Source organism: Ailuropoda melanoleuca, chromosome 19 (assembly GCF_002007445.2).
Source record: "Ailuropoda melanoleuca isolate Jingjing chromosome 19, ASM200744v2, whole genome shotgun sequence".
NCBI lineage: Eukaryota > Metazoa > Chordata > Mammalia > Carnivora > Ursidae > Ailuropoda > Ailuropoda melanoleuca.
In genome coordinates, this window is record NC_048236.1 from 18,281,462 (window position 1) to 18,307,711 (window position 26,250).

A 26,250-nucleotide genomic window follows, 5' to 3' on the forward strand; every position below is an offset into this window, starting at 1 on the left:
AAAATTTGCTATTAGGGAAATAGTCTCATCTTTATAGGTTATTAAATGTAATTTTGGTTCTTCATTTGTCTCTCTCAATCTACCACTTTATCTATACACATATGTACGTGTGTACCAAATGGCACGTCAATTTTAAACCAAATCAGCTTTCCCACGGCCTTCCCTGACTGCTCTACGTTTCCCTCCACAACTCCTAACCTTATTCCAGCCCCCTATAATTATTTTCCTACGCTGTTTTTCTTCATGGCAATTAATATCATTTGCTGTGTATCATGTTACAATGTCTCCCAGATATATCTATATTAGGGAGAGAGTAAATATGAATGAATGATTTTTATGGTCACAGCTTTTTAGTAGAAGTATGAGAATTCAATCCCCCAACCCCTCCAGTAAGTTGCCAGTCTCTGATAGACCTGGCCTGAAATGACAGCTAAATCATCTCAGAATTGACTGTGTCTACAGAGACACCTTGGCTACCCCAATTATTGCCTAATAAATTCATCTGAAGGCTCATACTACACCATCTAACCAGGTGAAAACCCACTTTTACAACAGCAAGTGAGGTGGGTATTTGTAACTTTCCAATAAATCTTGAAATTAAGAAGAAAGCTCATTCTTTTTAACATGAGAAGCCTACAATTAACCAAAGACCAAGCACAATTTGCTGAGCTCAAAATACACATTTTCCTTGGAAAATAGGCCAAATCAATTGAGATTTAGAGACTGAATGGAAGCCTATGGAATCATAAGTGGGCTTCCCATTAATCAACTACATAATATATGCTTTGTGAATGTATGTTTATTCCAGAACAGCTTGAATTCCCAAAGTAAAAGTAAATAAAAAATGTTTCAGATCCAATGAATCAATGAGAGGGAGTTAAAGATTTTTCCATCAGAGATGGAAAGGGAACACAGTTTGATTAGTCGATGCTTAGTGATACACCTTAATATTTATATATCATTAATATTCATCTTTTCATGAATATATATTGAGCATGTATGATATGCTACACATAGACATGTCTCACCATCTCAACTACACAATTCTGATCTAATCTATGACTTAAAACTACAGCTAATCCTTCAACAACAGGGTTTTGAAATGCATGGGTCCATTTATGCACAGATTTTAAAAAATAAGTACAGTATTGTAAATGTATTTTCTTTATGATTTTTTAATAAGATTTTCTTTTCTCTAGCTTATTTTATCATAAAAATATGGTATATAATACATACAAGATTGTGTTAATCAACTGTTTCTGTTACTGGTAAGGCTTCTGATCAACAGTTGGATATTAGTAATATTTTGGGAGAGTCAAAAATTATAAGTGGATTTTCTGCTGTAAGGGGGTTGGCACTCCTAACCCTCATGTTGTTCAAGGATTAACTGTAATTCCAAAGCCTCCTGATTTATCTCTCTGCTGCTATTGAAACTCTGCAGTTTATTCTTCACAGAGGAGTCAGAGTCGTCTAGTAAGCATATAAGTGAGAAAAAGCCTTTTATTTTAAGTATCTCTCCCTCCTCAAGCCACTGCCCCATTTCTTGCTTCCTTCTTAAACAAATAAAAATCTTCTTTTAACAAATTGTGTACATTCACTCTCAGCAATATAATTTTTTCATTCGCTCATAAGTCCACTTCAAACAGACTTCTTCACCATCCACTCCAGCCAAACTGCTTCCTTGACGATGTCACTAATGACATCTGCATTGCTTTTGCAGTGGTCAGAACTTAGTCCTTATTTTATTTGACTTAATAATAACATTTGACAGTTGGTCATTCTCTCTACTTGAAAGAATTTACAAGGCTTTCTGCATTCCATCTGTCCTTGTTTTTCTTCCGTATCATGGACTGCTCTTTTCAATTTCATTTTTAGGTTCTTCTTTCCCTCATGGATCCCTAAATACTGCAGTGCCCCTGGTCTCAGTCCTTGGTCCTTTTCTCTGTTCTATCTACATTCACTTCTTTGTGATCTTATCCCATATTATGTTTGTATATCTGATGACTCCCAAAATTTACATTTCCGTTCCAGACTATGTCACACAGCCAACTGTGTACTCAACTTTTCTACAGGGGTGTCTAATTGGCAAATCAATCTTAAAGTTTGAAACAACACTAAGCACATTAGCTTTCAATAAAAATAGAGAAGTTGTGAAAACGAATTAAAAAAGAACATGTTAATCCTTCAAACTTTACAATGAATTTAAAATAACAGAACAATGTGTTACATCAAATAATTTTACAAAATGCATTTCTCATTCATATTGAGCTTAGTGTGTCATTTCTTAACACTGTTATCAAACAATAAGGAGCAGAAAACAACAGCATGGTGAATGGCATTGTGAGGTTGTATCTATGGTCCCAAACAAAAATTCCAAGATTTTGGAATATGATGGGCAACATGACATTTAGAAAGGATACTGTTTTATTGCCAAAATTTATTGCCTCTTACTTACGTAATAAAATCTGTAGATAAGGGTTTATTTATTTTTTTTTAATTTAAGCAGAGACTTTTGTGCATGTAACCATTATTACCAAGGTAACCTTTTCTGACACCATCAGGATTCCTCAGGAAAAACACTTGCATATTTTTTGTTCAGGTCACTTAATTTTTCCTTGCCTTCTGATAACTTACCTGATGGAAATACTTTTATTTATTTATTTTATCAGTTTTGCTTTCCAATCTTATTTCTATTCTTCTAGTGTTTTTTACTCCTGCAACCATAGAATGTAATATTAGATACACTTAACTAGTTTCCCTCAGGAAAGGAACCCAAGAGATACCAGTGGGGTAAAATTCAGACATTAATAAATTGAAACTTGAGATTTCAATACACTTTTGTTGGACTCCATAATTAATATTGGCATACAAAATTAATAAAGCTTTTTGTATTTCATAAATGCAAAAATTCAGCAGAAGTTTAGAGGGCTAATGCATTTTCCTTTCCACAGCTGCTTGATGAGTTTTGCCTTTGTGTTTGGATAGCATTTGTGTTGTGGAATAACTGATATTAAGAAAGCTAACTCCAAATTATATTTTTCTACTAGAACTTTAAATTCACAATGGCTCCCTGATTTCTGGCATATATGTATATTTAAAAGAGCTAATCTAATTATATTTTAATGACATTTGTGTAATTGATATGACAGTATTATTTCTCTTAGATCATTCATACACTGATACTCCTCTATATTACAACAATATAAACATAATTCAGACACACTTCAATTCAGAAAGCATAAAAGTGTAAAACACCTTGAGATATAATCCATATATTTCTTAGCTGTTAGCAAATGATAGATTAAAAAACATAATTTTTATTTTTATTAATTTCTTTTACAAGAAACAACGAGTCTCTTACACTTCTTGGCCTACCTGCACGTGCCAGGTTATTTCAGGTTTTGGAGAGGAAATATAAGATTGCCATTTATTCATAGAGAGCAATACGTTGATACAGACAGGGCGGGTAGAGGTTTACCTGTATAACCAGGAGTACAGAGGCAGTTGTATCCACCAGTTCTGCTGACACAATCTTCTCTATCTAGACAAGGTGAGATTTCACATTCACTCATATCCAATTCACACAAAGCTCCATGGTACCCTGGTTCACAATTACACACAAATCTAAAGAAAGGTTGGAAAATGAGAAATCACATGTTAACAAAAATCATTTCATTATATACATAATTCATATGTATGTATTAAATTTTAGCCTTTTAACTTAATTTAAATAAATGGCAATACTATCTTCATTCTTTTGCCCTTGGATAAAATATAATTCACCTTTGTTGGTTCACAACCTCTAAAGTTCCCCAAGTGAAATTTGAAGCTGGTCCCTACAGATGCAAGGCAAGGAGAGTCAGAAGAAAGAGGCAAGCCACTCCAAATTGGTGGGTGACAGGTTTAATAAGCAAAGGAACTAGCATTCCGGGCTTGTCTTGGGAACCCGCAAGACAAGCAGATCTTCACACCTGCTCCCCGAATCTTAAAAATTTATGTAAAGGTATTAATGAGGTTGTCATGTATACAGTCCAGATGGTGTCAATAACTCATTACTCAGTGGTTCCTAACTGGAAATAGTGGAAAGAACATACATTCCAAGGACAAGGGAGAGAGTGAGGTGCCTCCTAACTGCCAGGATCCAGTTTGCAGGTCAACATGAGGTCATGTCCTCTCAATGACTTCTTCAATGACCTTCTAGATATTTTTCCCCTTGAATGTTCTTTACGTGAGAATTTTTTAAAAAATGAATATATTTGGATAAATAATATAACTTTGATAAGTACTATTGAGCTTAATTCTGTACTGTATATTTTATTATTAAATAAATATAAATCTTTAACTATATCCTATGTTTAAAATTGAAGACTACTCTCTCCACAGATTAAATGATGTTTCTAATATGGAATCCCTTCTGGTTAAATTAAAAAGATCATTTTAGCAAAAACAATCTCATTACTGCTTAATTATATTGACAGATGTTGGAGAAACTGTATGTAATTCAATGATTAGATGTCAGGTTCAAAGTATCATGCACTTAATAGAGGAAGTGACTTCCAAGAGCCTTGCCTTTGAGAATGGTTTCCAGAAATTTCAACTGAACTTCCTTTCAATATCCAACTCTCCCCTCTTTAGCTTAAACATCAGCCTCTGATGAAACTGAGTTACTGAGTTCAGATATGTCCTCTGGACTTTAACTTGGGAATATTTCTTGCTCCTCTGTGGATTTCATTTTATTGATTCAGATCCTGTCTCAAAGGGCCCTTGATTCTTTCCTTTAAGTGTACGCTATAGCAACAATCTATATAACTATATGGCAGAATCACCCTGAATTTATTTTTAGTCTATTCCTGGATATTGTGCTGAACATGTTTTTATCTCAACATCTAATCAGCCTGTATCTATTTTCTAGAAGATAAAAGACCAATTCTCCAGAGATGGAATTGTGATGAGTTTTAGGTATATGTATGTAAAATAACATCAGTAAAACAACCACCAAATAATCTATGACAACCCAGTAAATAATGCTAAGAAGAGAAAGCAATAATTTAATCTTTTCTTCTGTATTCATAGAAAAATATTAATGAAAACATAAAACTAATTTCCATAGATAAAATTAAATTGAGAGAAAATGCACCCAGAAAAACAAGTTCTAAATAGTTTTTTTCTTTCTCCTTTTGAAGTCTAAATAAAACTGCTTACCAAGTTTTCTTGTAATAATTTTGAAACAAATTTTTATTCTGATTTTTTGAGGGAACTCTGTCTAATTAACATCAGTTTCACCATAATTGTAATTATAAAAACATAAACACAGGAAATCTAACAAGCCCATGCTCCTCTTTTACTCACGTATCACTTATTAACTGATTGAATGCCAGATGTTAGTCATGTACTCAGATCCAAGTGTAAATAAGGCTTCAGCTTATTTTTTAAATTCTCATAAAGAAGTTAGGGACATTCACATGTAAACATTACAGTAAATATATGCCAATTGAGAAAGGTGTGAAGTCATACAAAAACAGAGTTAAATGCTAGAGAAGGTGACAGGAAAGGTTTCACTGGTTAGTCAATAAAGAGTGGGATTTTTGTATCAATTGGACAGAAGGCATTAAAATTCCATGTGCAATGTCATGCTGGTGTAAAGAGAACTGTATTTCTCAAGAGCATTCCATGTGACTGGGATCTTGACCAAAATCACTTTTTAGGGTGATCCAAATACTATGATTCTTGAATTTGTGTTCAAATAGCAAAAATTTTCTCCATCTCCACTTTCTCTCTCACATCTTCCAATAGAGTCCAGATAATGTAATGAATCTTTGAAATGCCTTACTGAAGTCAAGATATGTAATGTAATGAATCTTATAAATGCCTTACTAAAGTCAAGATATGTTTGTTAATGATATTCTCTGGTTGCTACTGTGTGTTCCAGTGAATCAATGACTCCGAGGGATCACAGAGTAGGTAGGAATTGGACAGTGTTTTCAGTTGTAGCACTAAAAGATATATCCAAGAAATAATTTTTTTCACACTAATAGATTATATTACTACAAAATATATCAGAAAATTACTCTGATCTCAATTTATACATCCGTTGCATGTCCTTAGGACAATTCTATCATACTTCCAGAAATTACAAAATCTATTCTTTACTCTGGAAGGTTGAATATTAGAAATTATTTTGGGACATCTTAAATTTATAATAACGATCATTGATTTTTCTCAATCTACTATAAACATAACTTTATTCATTAAATTTACAGAATTCTCCCTGTGTATTTGTGTGTGTGTGTGTGTGTGTGTGTGTGTGTGTCCTCTTTCTCTCTTTTTGAAAACCAGGAAATATCCTTATCTCTTGCCTTTTGCCACCCAGATTTTGTTTTCTGTAATTACAAAAACCTCGAATCTCTGTGCCAAGTCTTTCCCTGGAGACTTAAAATATATATGTACTCTCTCCCTTCCTTTCCCCTACCTCCTTTTCTCTCTTCCCTGCCCTTGGTCCCCACACCCCCTCTTCTTCTCAAATAGGAGAGGTAGGCAAATACAGCACATTCTCAACTTGTTCTCTCTGTATCTAACCTGGTCCTTCAAACAATTAAAAAATTAAACTGCATAAGGCATGTCTGAAAGGAACTGCAACAGATTCCTCCTCCTCCTGCCCTCAAGCTAAAATATACAATCCCTTCAGCTTTGCTGTATTTTCCCTTCCATTATTGGCTGCTGAGGGCCCCATTCCTACATTATGCAGACCAAGGCTACCTAGACTATGGGGAAAAAGAAAAGTGAACGTTGATTTTTATTAATGTCTTAATTGATGCATTTAATCTTATAGTAATATTGAATTGCATGTTAAAAGTGTCTAAAACATTTCTTCTTTTGATGAAACCCTACTTTAACAACTTTTAAAACACAATTATGCATATATTAAAAATATCTTGTCTCGAAGAAACAATTAAGACCATGAAATTTGTAATATATTTTTGATAAAATAGAAATTTCTAATTTAAATTCAAGGCTTTTTTTCAAAAGTTTTAGTGGAATTAAACTTAAATAGGCTGTCAAGGTAGTGAACATTTTTTTATTCAAATTTCCCTTAATTTGATAGTGACCTAAAATTTTCCAGATAGGTTTTCAAGATACTTTTCCAAAACTAAAATGACTTCTAAAGAAAATTCAGTACATTGAAAAAAAAAAAGTAGAGGTAAAGAAGAGTAACTGTATTTTCCATAAAGTGATATTGCCATAATGAAAGGGGAGGGAAAAATGCAAGGTAATCACAGGGACTTGTAGCTCTAAAATGAGGCCCTGCTTTACATTATTCTTAACATTATTCTTTTATCTCATTTTTATCTGATTTCAGATGAGAAAGAAGTTAATTAGTAGAGAAATTGTTTTTATGCTTCTAGAAAGCTGAGTTATTCTAAAATATACCACTATATTGATTAAATCATATTATAAGATCCAATATATGAATTTTTAGAGTTTTAATTTAATTTAATCTTTTTTCAGAGTTCTAATTTTAAAATGCACTTAGAGTATTAAGATTTCATATATATTTCTTCCAAAAGATCATTTTATAAAAACCTGGAGTCCAAAACACAAAAATAAAACTACAAACTACTGTAGAAGAAACTTCATGATAAAACATGCTAGGTTATGTTATAGCTATTCAGGTTTTGAGATAGCTTATAATACATTTTAAAGTAATTTCTACCTCTTTCTTGTAATTATATACTGCATTCCTGAACCATAGTTCTTTATAATAATAACATTTCTTAATAAAAAAATGAATAATCTATTTATATTTGTGACATGGATGAGGATTCTCACTAAAATTTTATGAAAAAGTTAAAGTTTAATAAACACTTTAGATAACATTTTAAAATGTTAATCAGTTATAAGATATGTAAAACTCATCTGTTCTTTCATAATTTTTAATGAATAAAAGCATACTTAAGTATACAAACATACATAATGAAAAGTAAATACAATACTTGTAAAATCTGCACATGGAAAAACTATCAAATTTAATATTAATCTAAGAGAATACTGAACGGGCTATGATATGTATAGTTCATTTATTTTTTGTTTTAACTTAGCATCTTTAAGATGGTATACTTTAAGGTGCTGTATATTCTGTGTATATTAAGCAAAAGGAAGAAGAAAAACTAAACCAACTTTTTTCTACCCAATATATTTGCTCCACAAAATGATTATCTTTAAAATAGTCTTTATATGTCATTATTATAATTTTACTACACATGGGTATGGAAACAATGGGGTTATGGAAAAGTGTTCAGTAGAATATAAATCATTGGGCTTAATAACTGGTTTCTAGGCAAACAATTTACAGAAGAATGTACAGATTTTTGTCTCTTAGTTAAATGTACATTAGCCAGTCATTTTCAACTTTATAATGGTAAAGAACTGCTAAACTCGTGATCATCACACACCAATTGGTCACAATATTCTCTTTGGTAATGATTCGTGTGTGATAATCACATCAGCCATTTGGAAATTTTTCTTTTTCTATAGTCTTTGAATGAACCAGACACTGTTATTGTAATTGTTCTGGTGAATTCTTTCCTTAGCTATAAATTTTTCATAGTTCAATATTATTGTCAGTGATCTAAGTAAACTGATGACTGTGGCTGAAAAAGACATTAGTTCTATTGGATAACATATGCGATCAAATGTCAGAAAATGTCAATTGTAGTGTTCAGTTTTGCAATAGTTTGTAGCTGAACTGGGGCTGCCATCTGTATGTTGTCATATCTCAAGGAATTCATCTTTAAATACTGTCATTAGGATTAAGTATTAATTGTTGCAGGCCCCAGTTTCAATAGCCAAGGAGAGAATGGAACAAATTAAAAATATAGATGTAATAATAAGTACATTATATAATAATTACTGTTTTTATTATTTTTCTTGTGTGTCTATAGTTTAATTTGTACTAAACATACAACAATTGGTTTTAAATGAGTTGTTAGGTTATTTCAGAGATTTTTAATGGTAAGTTAATATCAGTATGCTAAAAACACACTAAAAAAAGTTCTTTATATCAAAAAACATATTCTTGGAAAACAGATGGGATATGAAAATGTGATTACTTATTTTTCAGCTGTTGATGATTTTTTTTGTCTTTGAAATATTTTAATGCATTGAAATGGCTTTTATTATAACAATTTAAACAAAGTAATTTTCTGAGAATAGAATAATCAACATCCATATACCCATCATCCATATTTAATACATTTCAATGTTTTTTCATGTTGCTGAATAGTTTTAAGGAAAATGTATAAAACATATATTTGAAAACCTTTTCTATACATCAAGATTCATTTTTCATTCCTTTCTACTGGGAGGAAATCACTATTCTTAGATTGATGTGCATTCTTCAAAATATGTTTTAAAATTTCATTAAAATTATATTGGTGTCTCCAAAATGAAATAATTATGTACAAATCTAATAATATATGTGCATAATTCATGTGAGAAAAACTAGAAAACTCTGATGAATGAAATCAAAGAAAAATTAAATTGAGAGATACTACACGTTCATGGGTAGGAAGACTATATTGTCAGGATGTCAGTTCTCCCCAAAGTAATCTTTGGTTCAATGAAATCCCAATCAAAATCCTAGCAAGTTATCCTGTGGATATTGATAAAACAATTCTAAATATTATAGGGAGAAGCAAAAGACTCAGAATTCAATGTTGGAGAACAAAGTTGAAGGACTGACACTGCCTGCCCTTAAGATATTATAAACCTACAGTAATCAAGATAGTGCGGTATTATCAAAAGAATAAATGAATAGATCAATGGAACAGACTAGGGAGCACAGAAATATACCCACATAAATACTTTGTGTATTTATGCACAAATTTTTGACAAAGAGGCAAAGGGGATTCAATGGAAAAACGTTTTTTCAAAATATGGTGTTGGCACAACTGGACATTCACACTGAAAATCTAAAAAATCTAGAAACACACCTTAAACTCTTTGTATAAACTAACTCAAAATGGATAAATATTCAATGAAAAAGGCAAAATTATAAGAACTCCTTGAAGAAAGGAGAAAATCTTGATGATGTTGGGTCTGGTTGTCTTTTTAGATAGGACACCAGGATATGAACCACGAAAGAAAGAATTGGTAAGATGGGCTTAATTCAAATTAAAATTTCTGTTCTGTGAAAGACGGTGTCAGGAGAATTACAAGAAAAGCCATAGACTGGAAGAAGATATTTGCAAAAGACATAACAAACAAAGGATTATTACCCAAAACATACAAACATTAAAAATTCAACAATAAGAAAACAATTCAATTTTTAAAAATGGGTCCATGATCTTTTTTAAAAAAATTTTATTTGTTTATTTGACAGAGAGAGCATAGGCAGGGAGAGTGGCAGAGGGAGAGGGAGAAGCAGGCTCCGTGCTGAGCAGAGAGCCCAATGTGGGGCTTGATCCCAGGACCCTGGGATCATGATCTGAGCCAAAGGCAGTTGCTTAACCAACCCACTGAGCCATCCAGGGGAAAAGCACATGATCTTAACAGATACCTCACTAAAGAAATCCTATTGATGTCAAATAAGCATATGAAAAGATGCTCCCCATCATTTGTCATGAGGTAAATGCAAATCAAAATAATGAGATACCACTACACACCTTTTAGAATAGCCCAAATCTAGAACACTGACAATACCAAATGCTCATAAGAATGTGAAGCAACAGGAGCACTTTTTTTTTTTTTTTTTAGATTTTATTTATTTGATAGAGAGGGTGAGTGAGCAACAGACAGCACAAGTCATGGGGAGAAGCAGAGGGAGAGGGAGAAGCAGATTTCCCCACAATCAACATTCCCCACCAATGGTACATTGTATTACAATTCATGAATCTATAATGACATACCAATTATCATTCAGTCTATAGTTTGTATTAGGATTTACTCATTGTGTTGTACATTCTGTGGGTTTTGACAAATGTATAATGGCATGTGTCCATCTTTATAATATTATACATAATAGCTTCACTGCCCTAAATATCTGAGATCCACCTATTTATCCCTCCTTATTCTCTAATTCCTAGAAACCACAATCTCTTTATTGTCCCCAATGCTTTGCCTTTTCTAAATTGTTATATAGTTGGAATCATACTCTATGTAAGGTTTTATAGATTGCCTTCTTTCACTTAGTAATATGCATTTAAGATTCCTCCATGCATCTTCATGGGCTGATAGCTCATTTTTTTTTGAGTGCTGAATAATCTTCCATTGTCTGAACAGAACATACCACAACTTAATTATCCATTCACTTACTGATGGCCATCTTGGTTGCTTCCAAGTGTTGGCAATTATGAATAAGGCTGCTATAATCATCTGGGTGTTAGTTTTTGAGTGGACATGTTTTGACTCATTTGGGTAAATACCAAGTAGTGTGATTTTTGGATCATATTGTTAGTTTTGCAAGAACCTGCCAAATTCCAAAGTAGCTGCCATTTCTTTTTTATCCACAGGGAAATCACCTTGGAGGTCCAAATATTTCTGTTTATTACATAATCATCTTCAAAGGATGTTTCTGAATAGTAACCTCCATATCCTTTCTTACATTTCCGGTTTCTGGGGAGGCCCTCTGGAAAAAGATGATGGCTGGATTCAACACTAATCAGGTGGTCAAAAGTCATATCCAGAAACCTCTAACATCTGTTTCTTAACAGGAAGAGACTGGTTCAGTTATGGTTCAGTCAATATATTATATTGTTTTTCCTATACATGAGCTGAGCTGGAGGATTAATATTTACAAAAACTCTTCATGTTGGGTGCCAGATTGTTCACCATTAGTGTTTGGTTATTTTCCATCAAGCTTTTTAGCATATTCTCAGCTTGAGAAACACTTTAATGTCATCAGCTAGATTGAAGAGTCAACGTCAACTTTATAATCAATTCAGTTCTCTGTAAATGCACTCACAGTTCTTGTGTTCACGAATCAACCATGGGAGTTCTCTTTTAAGCAGAGGGCATTTTGGCTACTCCCTCCTCTAACTCTTTGAGATCTCATAATGGAACTTGGAAAACTGGTCTTTAGAAGCCATATAATTAACTGATGTGAAATACCTCTATTTATATTTGTAAAAGCATTTTGATTCTACTATTCATTTCCATTCTAGTCCCTCACTCAGAGCTATCTCCTAAGTCCCACGCAGGGCAAATTAGGAATGCCAGGCAGTTAATTAGGAATGAAAGTAAATAGGGGAAAACTAGAGTATATCTTTCATGTATTCAATAAATTAGTGTTAAAATCACACATGTCAAAATAAACACTAAAAATATTAAAAAATGCATTATTTTCAAAAGCATTAGAAAGGCATTATTTTTATTTTTATTTTATCTGGCCATATGTCAATAGGGCTGATGATGCCAAGGTGAGGTCTCTGGAGATGAATGGATATTTGTAGAAAATAGAATTCTAAAGAACAAAGTCACTGTTTATAACTAACCATCAGACCTATACATTTATATATTTGAATCTGCTTTCATACATGTCAGAGAAACAAGTCTCTGATGGATGGAAGTACATGTTTTATGTGAGGGCTCCAATCTAGTTTTTAGTTTGTATCATGAAATAATTTCAGGATTCAGTATGAACTGGCAGGATTTTCCAAACTCACAGCTAGAAACAGGATTTTAACGGATTGAAAACCCAAACAAGCAAAAACATGTACTGTATGACTTTTTGAATATACGATTTCCAGTAGTAAACACTTGAAAACTAATTTAATGTGTACTTAAAAGTAGACTAATATATTCTAATTTGCTGTATTCCCTGGTGAGATAACTAAAAATTCACTGGCATAAAATACACCGAATTCCTTCTAAGTAAGAACAACATTTCAATTCTTAAATGTTGACTTAAAGCACCAAAGCTAATAATAGAAAATAAAGTAGATGCCATTGTTATAAAATAGGACAAAGCAGTATTCATCAAAAAAAATCATTAGCTTCAGAAATTTTAGTTGATTCACAATTCTAAACATTAACCACTCTATATGTTCATCTTACCATAAATATTGATATGCAATGACTAAAATTATTTGGTAATATTTATGTATAATTGTTTTGTATAAGTATACCAGCTTTATTGGCTATAAACTTATAAATATAAATCTCACAGTAAATATAACTGAAAAGACTTCTTATACAAATTTATTCACTTATTGTTTGTTGAAGCCATTACTTGTATGCAAAATAAAATCCCAATCAAAACTGGTAGGTAAAAAAGAAATGATAAGAACAGAAATAAAAAAATGATATTATATTTTTTATGTCTTAAAAAGTTGAGGGCACATTAAAAAGAAGACATAAAAAATATAGGCTACTCTACTAAGTCATTCATTCTTTATTTTATTGTTTATCCATTCACCTATTTGTTCATTCATTCAGTTATCTCATTAGGTATACCATTAACAAAACTATATTAATAATGTATTCAGAGCGCCTGGGTGGCTCAGTCAGTTAAGCATCTGCCTTTGGCTCAGGTCATGATCCCAGGATCCTGGGCACTTCTCTCTCTCCTTCTGTCTCCACCCCCCACTCCCACTAGCGCTCTCTCTCTCAAATAAAATAAATAAATAAATAAATAAATAAAATCTTAAAAAAAAATGAATTGTACGATGGTCACTACTATACTCTTGACCACTGCAATCCTTCTGGAAAAAAAATGTGGAAAACCATTTAGCTCACTTAGACTAGTAAAATTTACCTCAAGTAAACCACTTATTTTATTAGTAACATTAAAAGTACAAAACAGGACCAAAGACCATTCAGAAGAACATCATGAAAGTATAAAGTTGTAAAACACAGCAGATGATTGATGTGGGTGAAATGACACAATGGAGATGGCCTAAAAAGTTCCAGCAAGGTGAGGCTGAAAACAATAGCAACCACAGAGAAACTACCTTCCTTTGCATTCTACCCTTGAATATACTAACATTTTCTTGTTGCCTTTAAGTATGGTAGTGACAAAATCATATTGCTATTGAGTAGAAGATGGATAAAACAGGGAGAGCCTAGTAGCATGAAGATCATTCAGGAAGCTATTGTTTTATTATTGATAAGAGATTACGAGGACATAAGCAAAGGCATTAATTATATATACCATATTTGAACTACATTTCTGATATAGATTGGAGAAGATTTGGACAATGATTAGTATAAGTTGATGAGGCAGAGTGAGTAACAGGTAGTTTTTGGTGGAGTTTACCTTCAGTATTAGAGAATGGTGCCATTAGATGAGACAGGAAATGACAATAATGAGGATGGGAGAAGAGGAGAGGGTACTGATGCTTAATATACAGTCACTTAAATTAACTGCATGATTTAAGATGCTGTTCTATATGTGGTAAGAAATTCAAATATTGAACCCTGAAAAAATCAAGGCTTGTGATAAAAATTCAAGGGCCATTCTAACAACTATTATCAGCAATAAATTAGCACCAAATAAATTTAACACTGGCCTTTTACACAAAAATATAAATTTATTAAAAATACAAGATAGTCCCTCTATATTGTGATATATTCTTCAATATTTCGTATTGAACCTGTATTTTATAAAACATCCCTTATATGGCAAAGAATAAGTAGGAAAAAAAAATCATACTAGTCAGAACACCTACAAGCACTTGATTGGTAAAAAACAAGTCTTTATGGGTTTTTTTTAAGGGTGAAGGAATTGAGTATATGCTCTTCATGAATTTGAGAATTTCTATTTTAATATTGATAAAGGATCTTTCTATTCAGTCAAGCCTCATTTTATATATATATATATATATATATATACATATATATGTATATATATATGTATGCATAAATACATACATATATATAAAGATACATACTTACTTTATAATTTGGGATACATACTATTCATCCAACATTTATCTATACTGAAAGAATTATTTTCTATATGTTTTTTAAGTAATGTACATTTTGATGTAAATGAACTATCTGGATATTTCCTTGGAATAATTCTATTTAATTTATCTATATATTTACAGTATTCTACATGATTTAAGCTCTGTGCTGTGTGAAAAGACACTTGATCAATAGACTTTCTCACAGTTGTTGAACTCAAGTTGTTGATCAGCATCTCCGAAAAGAATTCTAGGCTCTTTCAAGATTCAAAGGATTCCTCATTTCATAGCAAGAAGCTGAAGTGCCAGCCAAGCAGAAACAAAATACATTGGGTCAAACCTCTAGTACATTCACCTTTAAAACCCAAAGAAAATCTGGTGAAATGCATGTTGTATTTGGGAGAAAAGCCAAAATTCATACACATAAATCTGGGACTAGAATACAGAGCCAACGAAATGCTGGACAGTAAAAGGAGATACACATTTTTTCATAATAATCATAATATGGAAAACATAAGAATGGGACATTTGATCACTCAGACAGAAGGTCAGATTTTAGTAGGTTTTTTAAAGCTAGAACAAACATAAGAAAATAATCTTGAAAGAAAATTTTAGAAAAAGAAAGTGAATTTTTTAATAATAATCTAAACAAGGTAAAATAAAACACTTGCATAAAAAGGCCAAGTACAAGATAGTTGAAGCTACCGTCCTCTGGGTTTACCCATTGGTACATGAATATGGCTAATGCTACAAACACGAGTAACATGAATAATTGCATAGGTCAACTTTAATCATAACCTCAGTTTATATTTAAAATGTATAAATTTAATATCTTTAAATTCTTAGATTTTATATTTCATTTTTGTGTTTTGACAGCGTGTGTGTGTAAACAAAACAAATTGATGGTGTGCCAGTTTTCCTGAGCAAAGAGGTACTGCTTCTGGCTCTTGGTTTTTCCCAAAATGGATTCTTTGGATAAGTCAATGTAAGTCTGCTTTTAAATATAATTTTCTAAATATTCAGATAAATTTATAGTTGTACCTTTTTACTCTTTAAATTTTTATCTAAGTATATGTATGCATGTGAATGACAATGTATAATATAAAGTAGATACATTGGGTTCAAACATTATTCAAACTGCATTTAAAATATATATATATATAACATTTTAAATACAGTTGGAGAATATATAAAATCTCTACATTTTTTTTTCTTTCAATACAGTTTGAGTAGGAGACATTTAGAATACAAAATAAGAGGCAGAGTGTTATTTAACAGAATGGAAGTACTGAGATGCGGAATTTAAAAATATTTATGAACATTTTGAAAAATAATTCATAAATGTGCATTATGTCAGAAGTTTTACAGAGAGAAACATTTTAAACTCCAAATTTAATAAATGTCAGACTTTATGTTTCAAAAGAAAATCAACTGAGCAAGCAAAAGCCTAAGTACTTTCATACATTTTGAAAATGTATTATAAGCAAATAAGAAATGAAATAAATCTTTAGTTTCTTGTTGGGACTAGCAGTATAATAAATACTATATCTGTTACAAAATATGTGTTTGTGTTTGACATATATATGTATCAGCAACTTATACTCTAATTACTAATCATGCATTCTTAGTTCTAGGCTGTATGCATATAATACAATTAATTATTAACTGTAGCAGAATTTTGGTTAGCCATTGTCAAAAATATGTGAAATAAACATACTTAAGAAGAAAGCTAATAAGTTTTTAGAAATATAAAAATTATTTAGGCCCATTTTTTCATTAAAATTTAAACTATCTCCTTTAAAATATTCTAGATAATATTCACACTGCCTTTTTTTTCTTTTTAAAGGAGGTATGAGATTATAGGAATAAATAAGGGAAAGAGAGATGAGAAAAGAGAAAAAGGGAGAAGGAAGGAGAAGCAGAGAAATATCACAAAAAAATGTCACTTAAGGGTCATCTGTCTCATAGGAACTATGTGGAAGGTATCTATATATTTATAGATATATAAATATATAGATATAGATATATCTATAAATATAAAAATATTTATAAATATATTATTATATATATTATATATAAATATATAATAAATATATATTAAATATATTATTAAATATAAATCAAATAATAATAAATTTATATAATTAAATATATAATTTATATGATTAAACCTAAATTATTAAATATAAATATATAGATATATAGATATAGATAGATATATCCATCTATATCTATACTAAATGGTCCTATTTCTTGACTGGACCCTTCCTGGCACTTGGCCAATCAATCCTTGGAAGCTCTTATAAATTGATCCTCCATAATAACTAAGGAAGAAATACCAGAATTATTATAGTAAACAATGGAAAAATAAATCAAAAGCTCAGAAAAATAAACATGGAAACTATGTATTTTATGTAGGGGCACAGGACTTGTTTTGTTCTGCAAGAGGGTGTGGAGACCACTGTTCTTATCAAAGTGGTAATACCTATGCTTTTCAGAGGAGCACCAATTTCATTGAGAATCTTAGTCGTCTCTTGCACACCAAGACTGATTATAGGAGATACTGTTACCAAAACTGGCTTCTGTGAAGATGATAGGATTGGGGGAATTTAAAAGGAGTAGGTGGTGGCACATAATCTTCAGAGCAAGTAGGGTAAAATTATATTGATGACCAAGGTTAGAGAGATAGAAAGGGGGGTCCCGATCCTCAGAAAGCCACGGAGATACCTAAAAAAACACACTGTCTCTAGGACAAATTAGTAGATAAAGATATTCTTCATTTACATAATCAGAATAAATCAAGACTGGATAATTAGGAGGTTAGGAGCAGCCTCTCCAGCTAAACATGATCCTTTGCCCAGATTTCAGACCTCAAACCCACTGGTTGAAGGAGAGGCCAGGTGCCCAGGAGAAAACACACTATAATACCACAATATATAGTAATGATTCCACCAACAGGATCTACAGCCATTTACTTTTGGAACTACGTTTAGGAGAAAGAATGGTAATCATTTCAAGGATGTTGGACTTGAGTTCAATGTACCATTGAAATCTACATTTCAGAAGCTTCACTGCCCTAGTTTTAGAATGGAGGCATATGGAGGCAAGGGAATAAATGTACCTGACTCAGGCATAGCTCATAGTGGGTCCACTAGTTCCAACTGCCATTTCTCAGGCCCTAAATATATACTTGAAATAGACTTATTTTTTAGTTAGTAGAACTTTCACACCATTTCTTTGCCTGGGGATTAGAATTATGAAGAATGCTAACTGGAAGCCACTAAACCTGTCTCTTCACTAAACTCCTACTCTCCAGCCGGTAACATAAATTAAAAACAACATAGCACCCTAGGGGAAAAGCAGAAATGGCACCACCATGAGGGAAAAGGCAGATCCACTATCATTTCTCCACTCCATTCACCAGATTGGTCCTTAGAAAAAAATATACATCACTTTGAAGATGACAACAGACAACTCAAACTTAACCAAGTAGTAGTTCAATTGCTGCCCTTGTTCTAGGTAGCATATTTGATCAAACAGAAAAACACAGCCTCAGGTACACAGGATGTGGCCAAGAATGCAGAATGCTTTTCTTTTCTTTTCCTATTAGGCAGGAGGGTCAGAAACAGTGTACATCCATTTGGAACAGAATATGGTATACATCTAATGTCATAAGGCTACATTATCTCTCCCACTGTATCATAATATAATTTGAACGTAACTGGACAGTCTGGACATTCTGCAGACTGTCACACTGATCTGAATGTTTATGACATTATTTATTATTATGTTACTCAAACTGGATGAGCAATAAATGGTAAATAGGATAAAAACCTTATGAAATACACACGTTCCAGCGGGTGACAAATAAACGTTATGAAGACTCAAGGTCCTGTCACTAATGAAGTTGTCAAGAGATCCAATGTTCTAAAGCATGCTGGGATATCTCTTCCAAATTAAGGACAAATTATTCAATCTTATATTTCACACACTAAAGACAAATTAGTGCACCTTACAGCATACACCACTAGAAGGGAAGTGCAACACTTGGAAGGCCTCTTCGATTATAATGGCAGAAATATTGCTCCAACCCACTGACCTAGGGATATAAATGGCTGGCAGCTTAAAAGAATCCCAGAGCAGGAGACTTGGTAACAGGTTCAGGCCAAAGAGCAAGCAGATTTGTCTTTTGCACTATGAAACTCAACAAGTTCTGTAGTATTCGAGTTATTAGTGGTATTAGTGATGGCAAACCCCAGGAGATGAATCATTACATACATACCTAGGGTTAGAGCAAGACCAGAGATATTCCAGCTGATGGTAAAGAGAATATAAAGTGGGTTGGGAGGAGAGAGATGAAGTATATTAGTTTTGGCCTGTGGACCAGCAGCAGAAGTAAGTGTTAGAATTTACTACTCATCCTGTTATAATTTATCCCTAGAAAAGCAGCTAACTAGAATCCTGAAATAGAATTTTACAGAACTTATAAAAAGCAAATATATCTGAGGATATCGAGGTAAATTTTTTCTTTCTCTCTTTCCCTTTCTTTTTTCTTTTCTTTTCTCTTTTCTTTTCTTTTTCTTTTCTTCTCTTTACTTTTCTTTTCTTTCCTTTTTTCTCTTTCTTCCTGTCTTCTCTTCCTTCCTTCCTTCCTTTCTTTCTTTCTTTCTTTCTTTCTTTCTTTCTTTCTTTCCTCTTTCATTTATTCATTTACCTTTATAGACAGGTATAGTGGTACAGTTGATACAGACAAAAATTGTACCCCTTTAATGAGTATATCTTAATGAGTCTGGACATATGCATACATGGGTGATACCATCATAATTATCGAAGTAATAAACATATACATCTTTTCCAAAACTTTCTTGTGTTCTTTTGTGTGTGTGTTTTGTGTAAGAACACTTAACATGAGATCTATCCTCTTAACATATTTTAAAGTGCACAATATTATATTAACTATACATGCTAGTGGACGTATAGTTCAACCTAGTACTAAAGCCCTCATTTTCCCTGTTCCTGGGAACTTTGGTGGCTGACAGCTATAAAAGTTTCCCTTAGCTCAAAAGAACCACTTCACTCAAAGTCACTCTCTTTTTTGGGAGAGCTCATACCCAATGACTGGTACGTGCAGGAATACAAAGTCTAAGCCCCCATGCCTCAATGTGGGACAACACTACTGGCCCACCCCTACTCTAGACTTCCCAGTGGGATTGGGGAGCCTCCACTGTCTTTCCATGGCAATTCACCTTCTGCTTCTGTCTGATCATGCATCTTTTTTATGTCCACGTAAGTTTTCTTTTTCAAAAAAAAACTTGACAAAAATGACATATAAAAGCACTGCACTTACATCAAGAGTATGTTACAATAAATTTCCAGCATGTCAATTTCCGTCTCAGAGTTGATTCCTGGGGAATTAAATCTGTGATGCGTTCACTATGAGTGAGTGCCAAATGCTTTTATTCTACATCTAGAAATATACACATGCATGGACACAGGAATATGTTTTATGTTCTTTTCTATTTTGTTGTTTATAATGGCTAAAATTCAAAAATAATATAAAGGACATTAAAAGGGCACTGGTTATACTATCTGGTATAATTAAAATAAATGATACACTTTTATATGTAATGAGTTAGAAAGATATCATTTTAAAATGCTATTATATACCATATAAGCTACAGTATATAAATTTAATTCCAATTGTGCCATAATATTTATACATATGTACTTCTGTAATTACAGAAACTTTTTAGAAGCTTACAAGAGGCAGTAAGGTATATGGAGTAAAAATACGTATCAGAGGGTCAGGCGTTCTGGAGTCAAATGCCTCACAGTAGCTGTGTAAACTTGAATATATATGTTCTATCTCAGAGACTCCATTCTCTAAAAATGGGTACAATAAAATATCATTCTCAGGTACGGACTATGTTAGGGACTATGCTAGCTACTACCCATAAAATATTTAGAGAAGTACCTGAGACCTAGTGGACACTTTAAGGCTATTATTATTAAATATGACATATTGAGCAATGTGTTGGGTGGGAGACGGAGATTTTTTTTCTTAATATAATTCTGTACCAATAACTTTTTCACTTGAATCATGTAATATTCTTAGCATAAAAGAACTTCATTTTTTAGTGGCTTGCTTTTCATTCTAATTTTGAAGCCTACTTTCATTCTGTAGCATGGGTTGGCAGCCCATGGTTTTTGTGTTTTCTTTTATTTGTTCTAGTTTACCTTTCACATATAGAGATCTGTGCGTGGTAGTTGCCCATAAAGGTGAGTGCATTCTCTTTGGACCCCCTCACTGTCAATCTGGTGGCTCCTCAATCCTTTTAACATCATTCTTTGGAAATCTGATTAATACATATTTCACTTTTTCTTTGCAGGACAGCTCTGTTACTGGGTGACAGCACCAGGAGTCATCGTGCATGAATTAACCTTCTGCTTAGCTTGGCATGATTGCCAAAGTGATGATGTGGTTGTGTCCATCTTCCTTGCTTCTGCTTCCTTTCTCCTTGGAAAGAAGAGTGCTGCTGCACCAGAGGAAAGTCCCTTTTCCCTGCTGGGTTTCTGCTGGAATAGGCTTTCTACAAATCCTGAAGCTCCCCAGACCAGCAACTTCTGAATTTGGCTGGCCTATAATGGTGGAAGCGATTCTTGCCTCTAGCCCTCACATCTCTAAAACAGAAGATAGGATTAGCCTTTCTCCAGATTCTCCACCATTATGCTGAAGAGATTTTTAGGACACAGTTCTGTAATTTTGTTTGTTTGTTCATTTTTCACTCTAATCCTCACACTGTATTTTGCTTATATCCATAATATTTCCGGGAAGTGCATGATGTTACCCTCCTGTTGCAAAGACTAATGCTATCTTCCTTCTTTGTTGTTGTTCACTTAAAAAGGATATAAGAAAAGTCAACTTAGACTGTTATGATGAATTTGACATCTTAGTAAGAATTTTCAGACTACTGTGTCATTAGTGATATCATAGAAATAAATTTTGGTTATATGAAGAACTGGAGGTATTTATTGAAGGAAAGGTTATTATTTCTTTACATATGCTCAGCAGTAAGATATCCGACTTCTTATAAAGTGACGCAGAGGTTCTCTTCTGTAAATATTTTTTAGGGTGACACTAATGATTTCATTTCCTTTTGGGATGCCTTTAGGAGTGAGTAAATGCCAAATCAAGTCAACTACTCACAGCAGAAAAATTGTATGGTGGAAATAATAGCCCCAACTTTGACATATGTGGCACTGAAGCCTGGAAAATTGAACAAATCAAGTTGCTGAAAGAGCATATTGCTTTCCAGAGCTTGATTGTGTGTAAATAAAAACAAATGATCTTTTAGTGTTTTGTTTTGAGTGCAGGCGTATATAAACTATCAATCAATATACTTCATTTCGCTTGAAATATGAAAATATTTTCTAATTTGAGTAGTATATTATTGGGTTTAATTTTTTCTTCCAGATTTTCTAAAGTTAATGTTTGAAATTCAAAAATTCTAAATATATAGGGGCGCCTGGGTAGCGCAGTCATTAGGCATCTGCCTTCGGCTCAGGGCGTGATCCCGGCATTCCGGGATCGAGTCCCACATCGGGCTTCTCTGCTGGGAGCCTGCTTCTTCCTCTCCCACTCCCCCTGCTTGTGTGCCCTCTCTCGCTGGCTGTCTATCTCTGTCAAATAAATATAAAAAAAAATCTTTAAAAAAATTCTAAATATATAAAGACTACTGCATTTATATCTATATTACATACAGTGTTACACTTCAGAATATTTGGTAATATATTAATCCTAGTGCCACTAGAAGGTGCAATCGTGAAGTATGTAAAATTCTGAGATATGGAACTCCACCAGCTGACTCTGCCATTCGCCAGCTGCCCAAGGCATTTATGCTGTTGTCCAACTGACCATCCTGATTAAGGTCCCATTCTGTTTTGTTTTAAAAGCTTTCTTGTTCTCTCTCCATCAAATCTTACCTGTCTGTATCCCATTTCCTTAGTAATTTATTCAACATATGACAAATAATATGCTATTTTTAGCAATGAATGAAATGTTTATCCCTTTCCCACATATTTTCACTTTAATAAAATCCTTCAATGTCTCCATTAAAAAGTGTTTCCCACATCTGCTGTTAAAACCAGACAATATGTTAATGTTTTTAAGGATAATAGCTGTTGCAACACCAGGTATTATGTTCATTTTAACTGAATAAATAGATCCACTAACATTTATGACAATCTTAGTTTACTGTTTTTCCATTTTTATTATAGCTATAAAGTTTTTATTAGTAAAGAACACAAATATATTGGAATTTCTGAATGTTTGCTTGTTTCCTATTTTTATACATAGATATACACATTTTAGAGTAGGCTTTAATGTAATTTAAGTTCATCTGTGTCCTCCTAAACTCTAAATATATAACCTGATTTTCCCATGCCAAAGTCTTTTTATTTTTAATTTCAGATTATATGTAGTGCAATATAGAACTGGGAAAGTAGTGTGGACATTATCAGTTATCTATATGACACCCATTCTCCCTTGCCTATTTCTTCATATAACTGATTTTATTCAGGTATCTACTCCCTCCTCTGTATATCACATGCTAAATGGGAAGTTGATCCTATGCTGAAACCCCATGTCAAGGGTGAGTCTGACTGCTCTAAGACAGTGAATTTCAACTTTGACTACACGTTAGAATCACATACTAGTTTTTCAAAATCCTAAAGCTCAAATTGCATTCAAAGCCGATTAAATCTAAATCTCTCAGGGTGGTATGCAGGTCTTAGCATATTTTAAGTGGTTCCAGTGTGCAGCCAAGTTTACTCAACTCCTGAAGTACCTTGTTTAGGAGCCAGGGCTAAACTAATTAGCATTGATTTAGCATGGGCATTTGACACAATGCAAAAGAGGTAGGATATTTACTGAGGTCTTGTGAGAAGTACGTTGTTCCTCCCTCTAATGAGGGAGCCTCCAGAAATGAGGCTCTCTCTTATTTGATGCCATGAGGTATATATGTGAAACTAGGATGGCTAACATCACTTTACCACCATGAAGGACTATTTTATTGACACTGTAGGGGCAAGGGTAGGCTGCCCCAAGATGGGCCCCTTTGGCATGAACATTATTTTGAGTTAAAAGCAATCAAAACCCAGCAGATTCAGAAAAAGCTCTCTACCTCTCTCTCAACTGTCTGCCTGTGTCAGGAAAAAAGCTTTTAACAGAAATTCCTCTTTACCTAAGAAACTTACCAGCATAATAGGGCAACCCTTGTTTTCCAAACATCTCCTCTTATCTTCCTGCTATTGGTCTTTCTCCCTTTGCTGTCTCGGGACCCTATCCCTCTCCTAGCTCATATAAGCCTCCTATTGCCTGACTGTCTTGGAATTTCCACGTCTGCGTGGATTCCTCATATATAGGAGACTAAATTCGATTTTGTCCAGTGAATCTGTCTCACGTCAATTTGATTCTTAGTCCAGTTAGGACCTTGAACAGCAGAGTCAATTCTTCCTCCCCAGTAATACATTCAGTATACATAATATTGGACAGCCATGTGATACTCACAGAAATGGGGTGATTTCCTACTCACGTGGCTCAGCTTATCTCTGGACTTTTAGTTAAATGAGCTGGTGATTTTGTTATCAGTTAAGAAAGTGTGAATTATATTTTCAAATATTTACACTTGAAACTCTCTAATATATATCTAAGAATTATATATTACTGGAAAATAAAGATAATATTTATAAATACTTTGAAAATTTTTCATGTAATTTCAATTTGCAGTAACATGTATTTTTTGCATGTGTTTAATCATTAGAACAAGGAAAACTCATTAAACCTATTTTAATAGTTTAATTGGCATAGCAAAAATTTTCAGTTACTAGTTCGAAATCTTCAGTTTTTTAAAGATCACTGACTGAAATACAAAAAGGGGTTGCTCTGGGGGCGTGTGGGTGGCTCAGTCGGTTAAGCATCTGCCTTCAGCTCAGGTCCTGATCTCAGGGTCCTGGGATCGAGCCCCGAGTCAGGCTCCCTGCTCAGCCAGGAGTCTGCTTCTCCCTCTTCCCTGCTCGCATTCTATCTCTCACTCCCTCAAATAAATAAAAAATCTTTAAAAAAAAAAAGGTAGTTGCTTTGCCTGAGGGAATGAAAGTAGTACTTTAAGTCTGAAATCAGTGCAATCTGTACACAAAAATATCTACAGATCCATTGAGATTATTTACAGCTGGTCCCTTCTATTGACATTGCAATGTCTGAAATATGGGCATAAATCTAAAATCCTAAATTTTATTTAATTATTTTGTTCTATAGTTCGGATGCTACAAAGTATAAATTTGATTAAATAAGTCTAATTGATTTTTGACTTTTAATAATTTCATAAGCCAGTTATATCCCCACTATTATTAAGAAGAAAGGCATTCCCAATTTATTTGAAGCTCTTTATGAATCACTGCCTAATTGTATTTTTTCCATTATTCCTTCAAAAAGAACCACTGCCTTGAAATCTGGTTTATCATTTCCAAATACTTCTTCATAATTTTATCAATGTATGCATCTTTAAATAACATACAGTTTTGTTTAGTTTTGTGGGTTTTTTATTTTAAATGTCATTATATATGTTCCTTATTAACTTTTTTTTATATCTCCTTGCCTTCTTCTGAATTTGCTTTTTGATAAATATCTCAAGATATATAAAATCATAGACATTCTTTCTTTGGTATCCTTAAGAAAAAATACTCATTTTCATGCCTGCCAAAACAAACCTTGAAAAAATTTGACATTTTTATGTGTTAATATACTAGCAATAGCATGTGAGATTGAACTTTAATTCTAGCATATGTAACAATAATCTAGGCAAATAATTTCTGAGGATAAATTATGATCTGCCAACAAGAGACCGTGTAAATGTTATTAGAGGGTTCTATAGCTCCCTAAATCTAGCTCAAGAGTTCTAAAGAAAAATAGAGCTTTTGGAAATGCTGGGGAGTAAAATTAGAGCCAGGAATATGGTACAGAGGAAATCAGTATTTGTGAATTCTTCCTATGTGCAAAACACTGTATTTGGGACCATATGCATGCTAAATCAACAATATTGAAAAATAAGCATCATTCTTATTAAGACTCTGAGTTGCTCAAGAACAGAGGGTTAAAAATGGCAGGGTTCAAAGTGGATCATAGACTTAAATGTAAAATGCAAAACCATATAACTTCTATTAGATAACATAGGATAATCATAATCTTGGGTTTGGTGATGACATTTTATTTATTTATTTATTTTTTTTTTTAAAGATTTTATTTTATTATTTATTCGACAGAGATAGAGACAGCCAGCGAGAGAGGAAACAC

General features: G+C 33.0%; 1 protein-coding gene across 1 annotated transcript in view; it reads right to left on the bottom strand.

Moving 5' to 3' along the window:
* The window catches only part of EYS (eyes shut homolog), a 1,484,071-nt gene that overhangs the window by 998,426 nt on the left and 459,395 nt on the right, over nucleotides 1–26,250 (bottom strand). Inside the window, 1 exon segment of the mRNA XM_034648271.1 lies at nucleotides 3,479–3,624. Coding sequence (XP_034504162.1) covers nucleotides 3,479–3,624 — 146 coding nt within the window.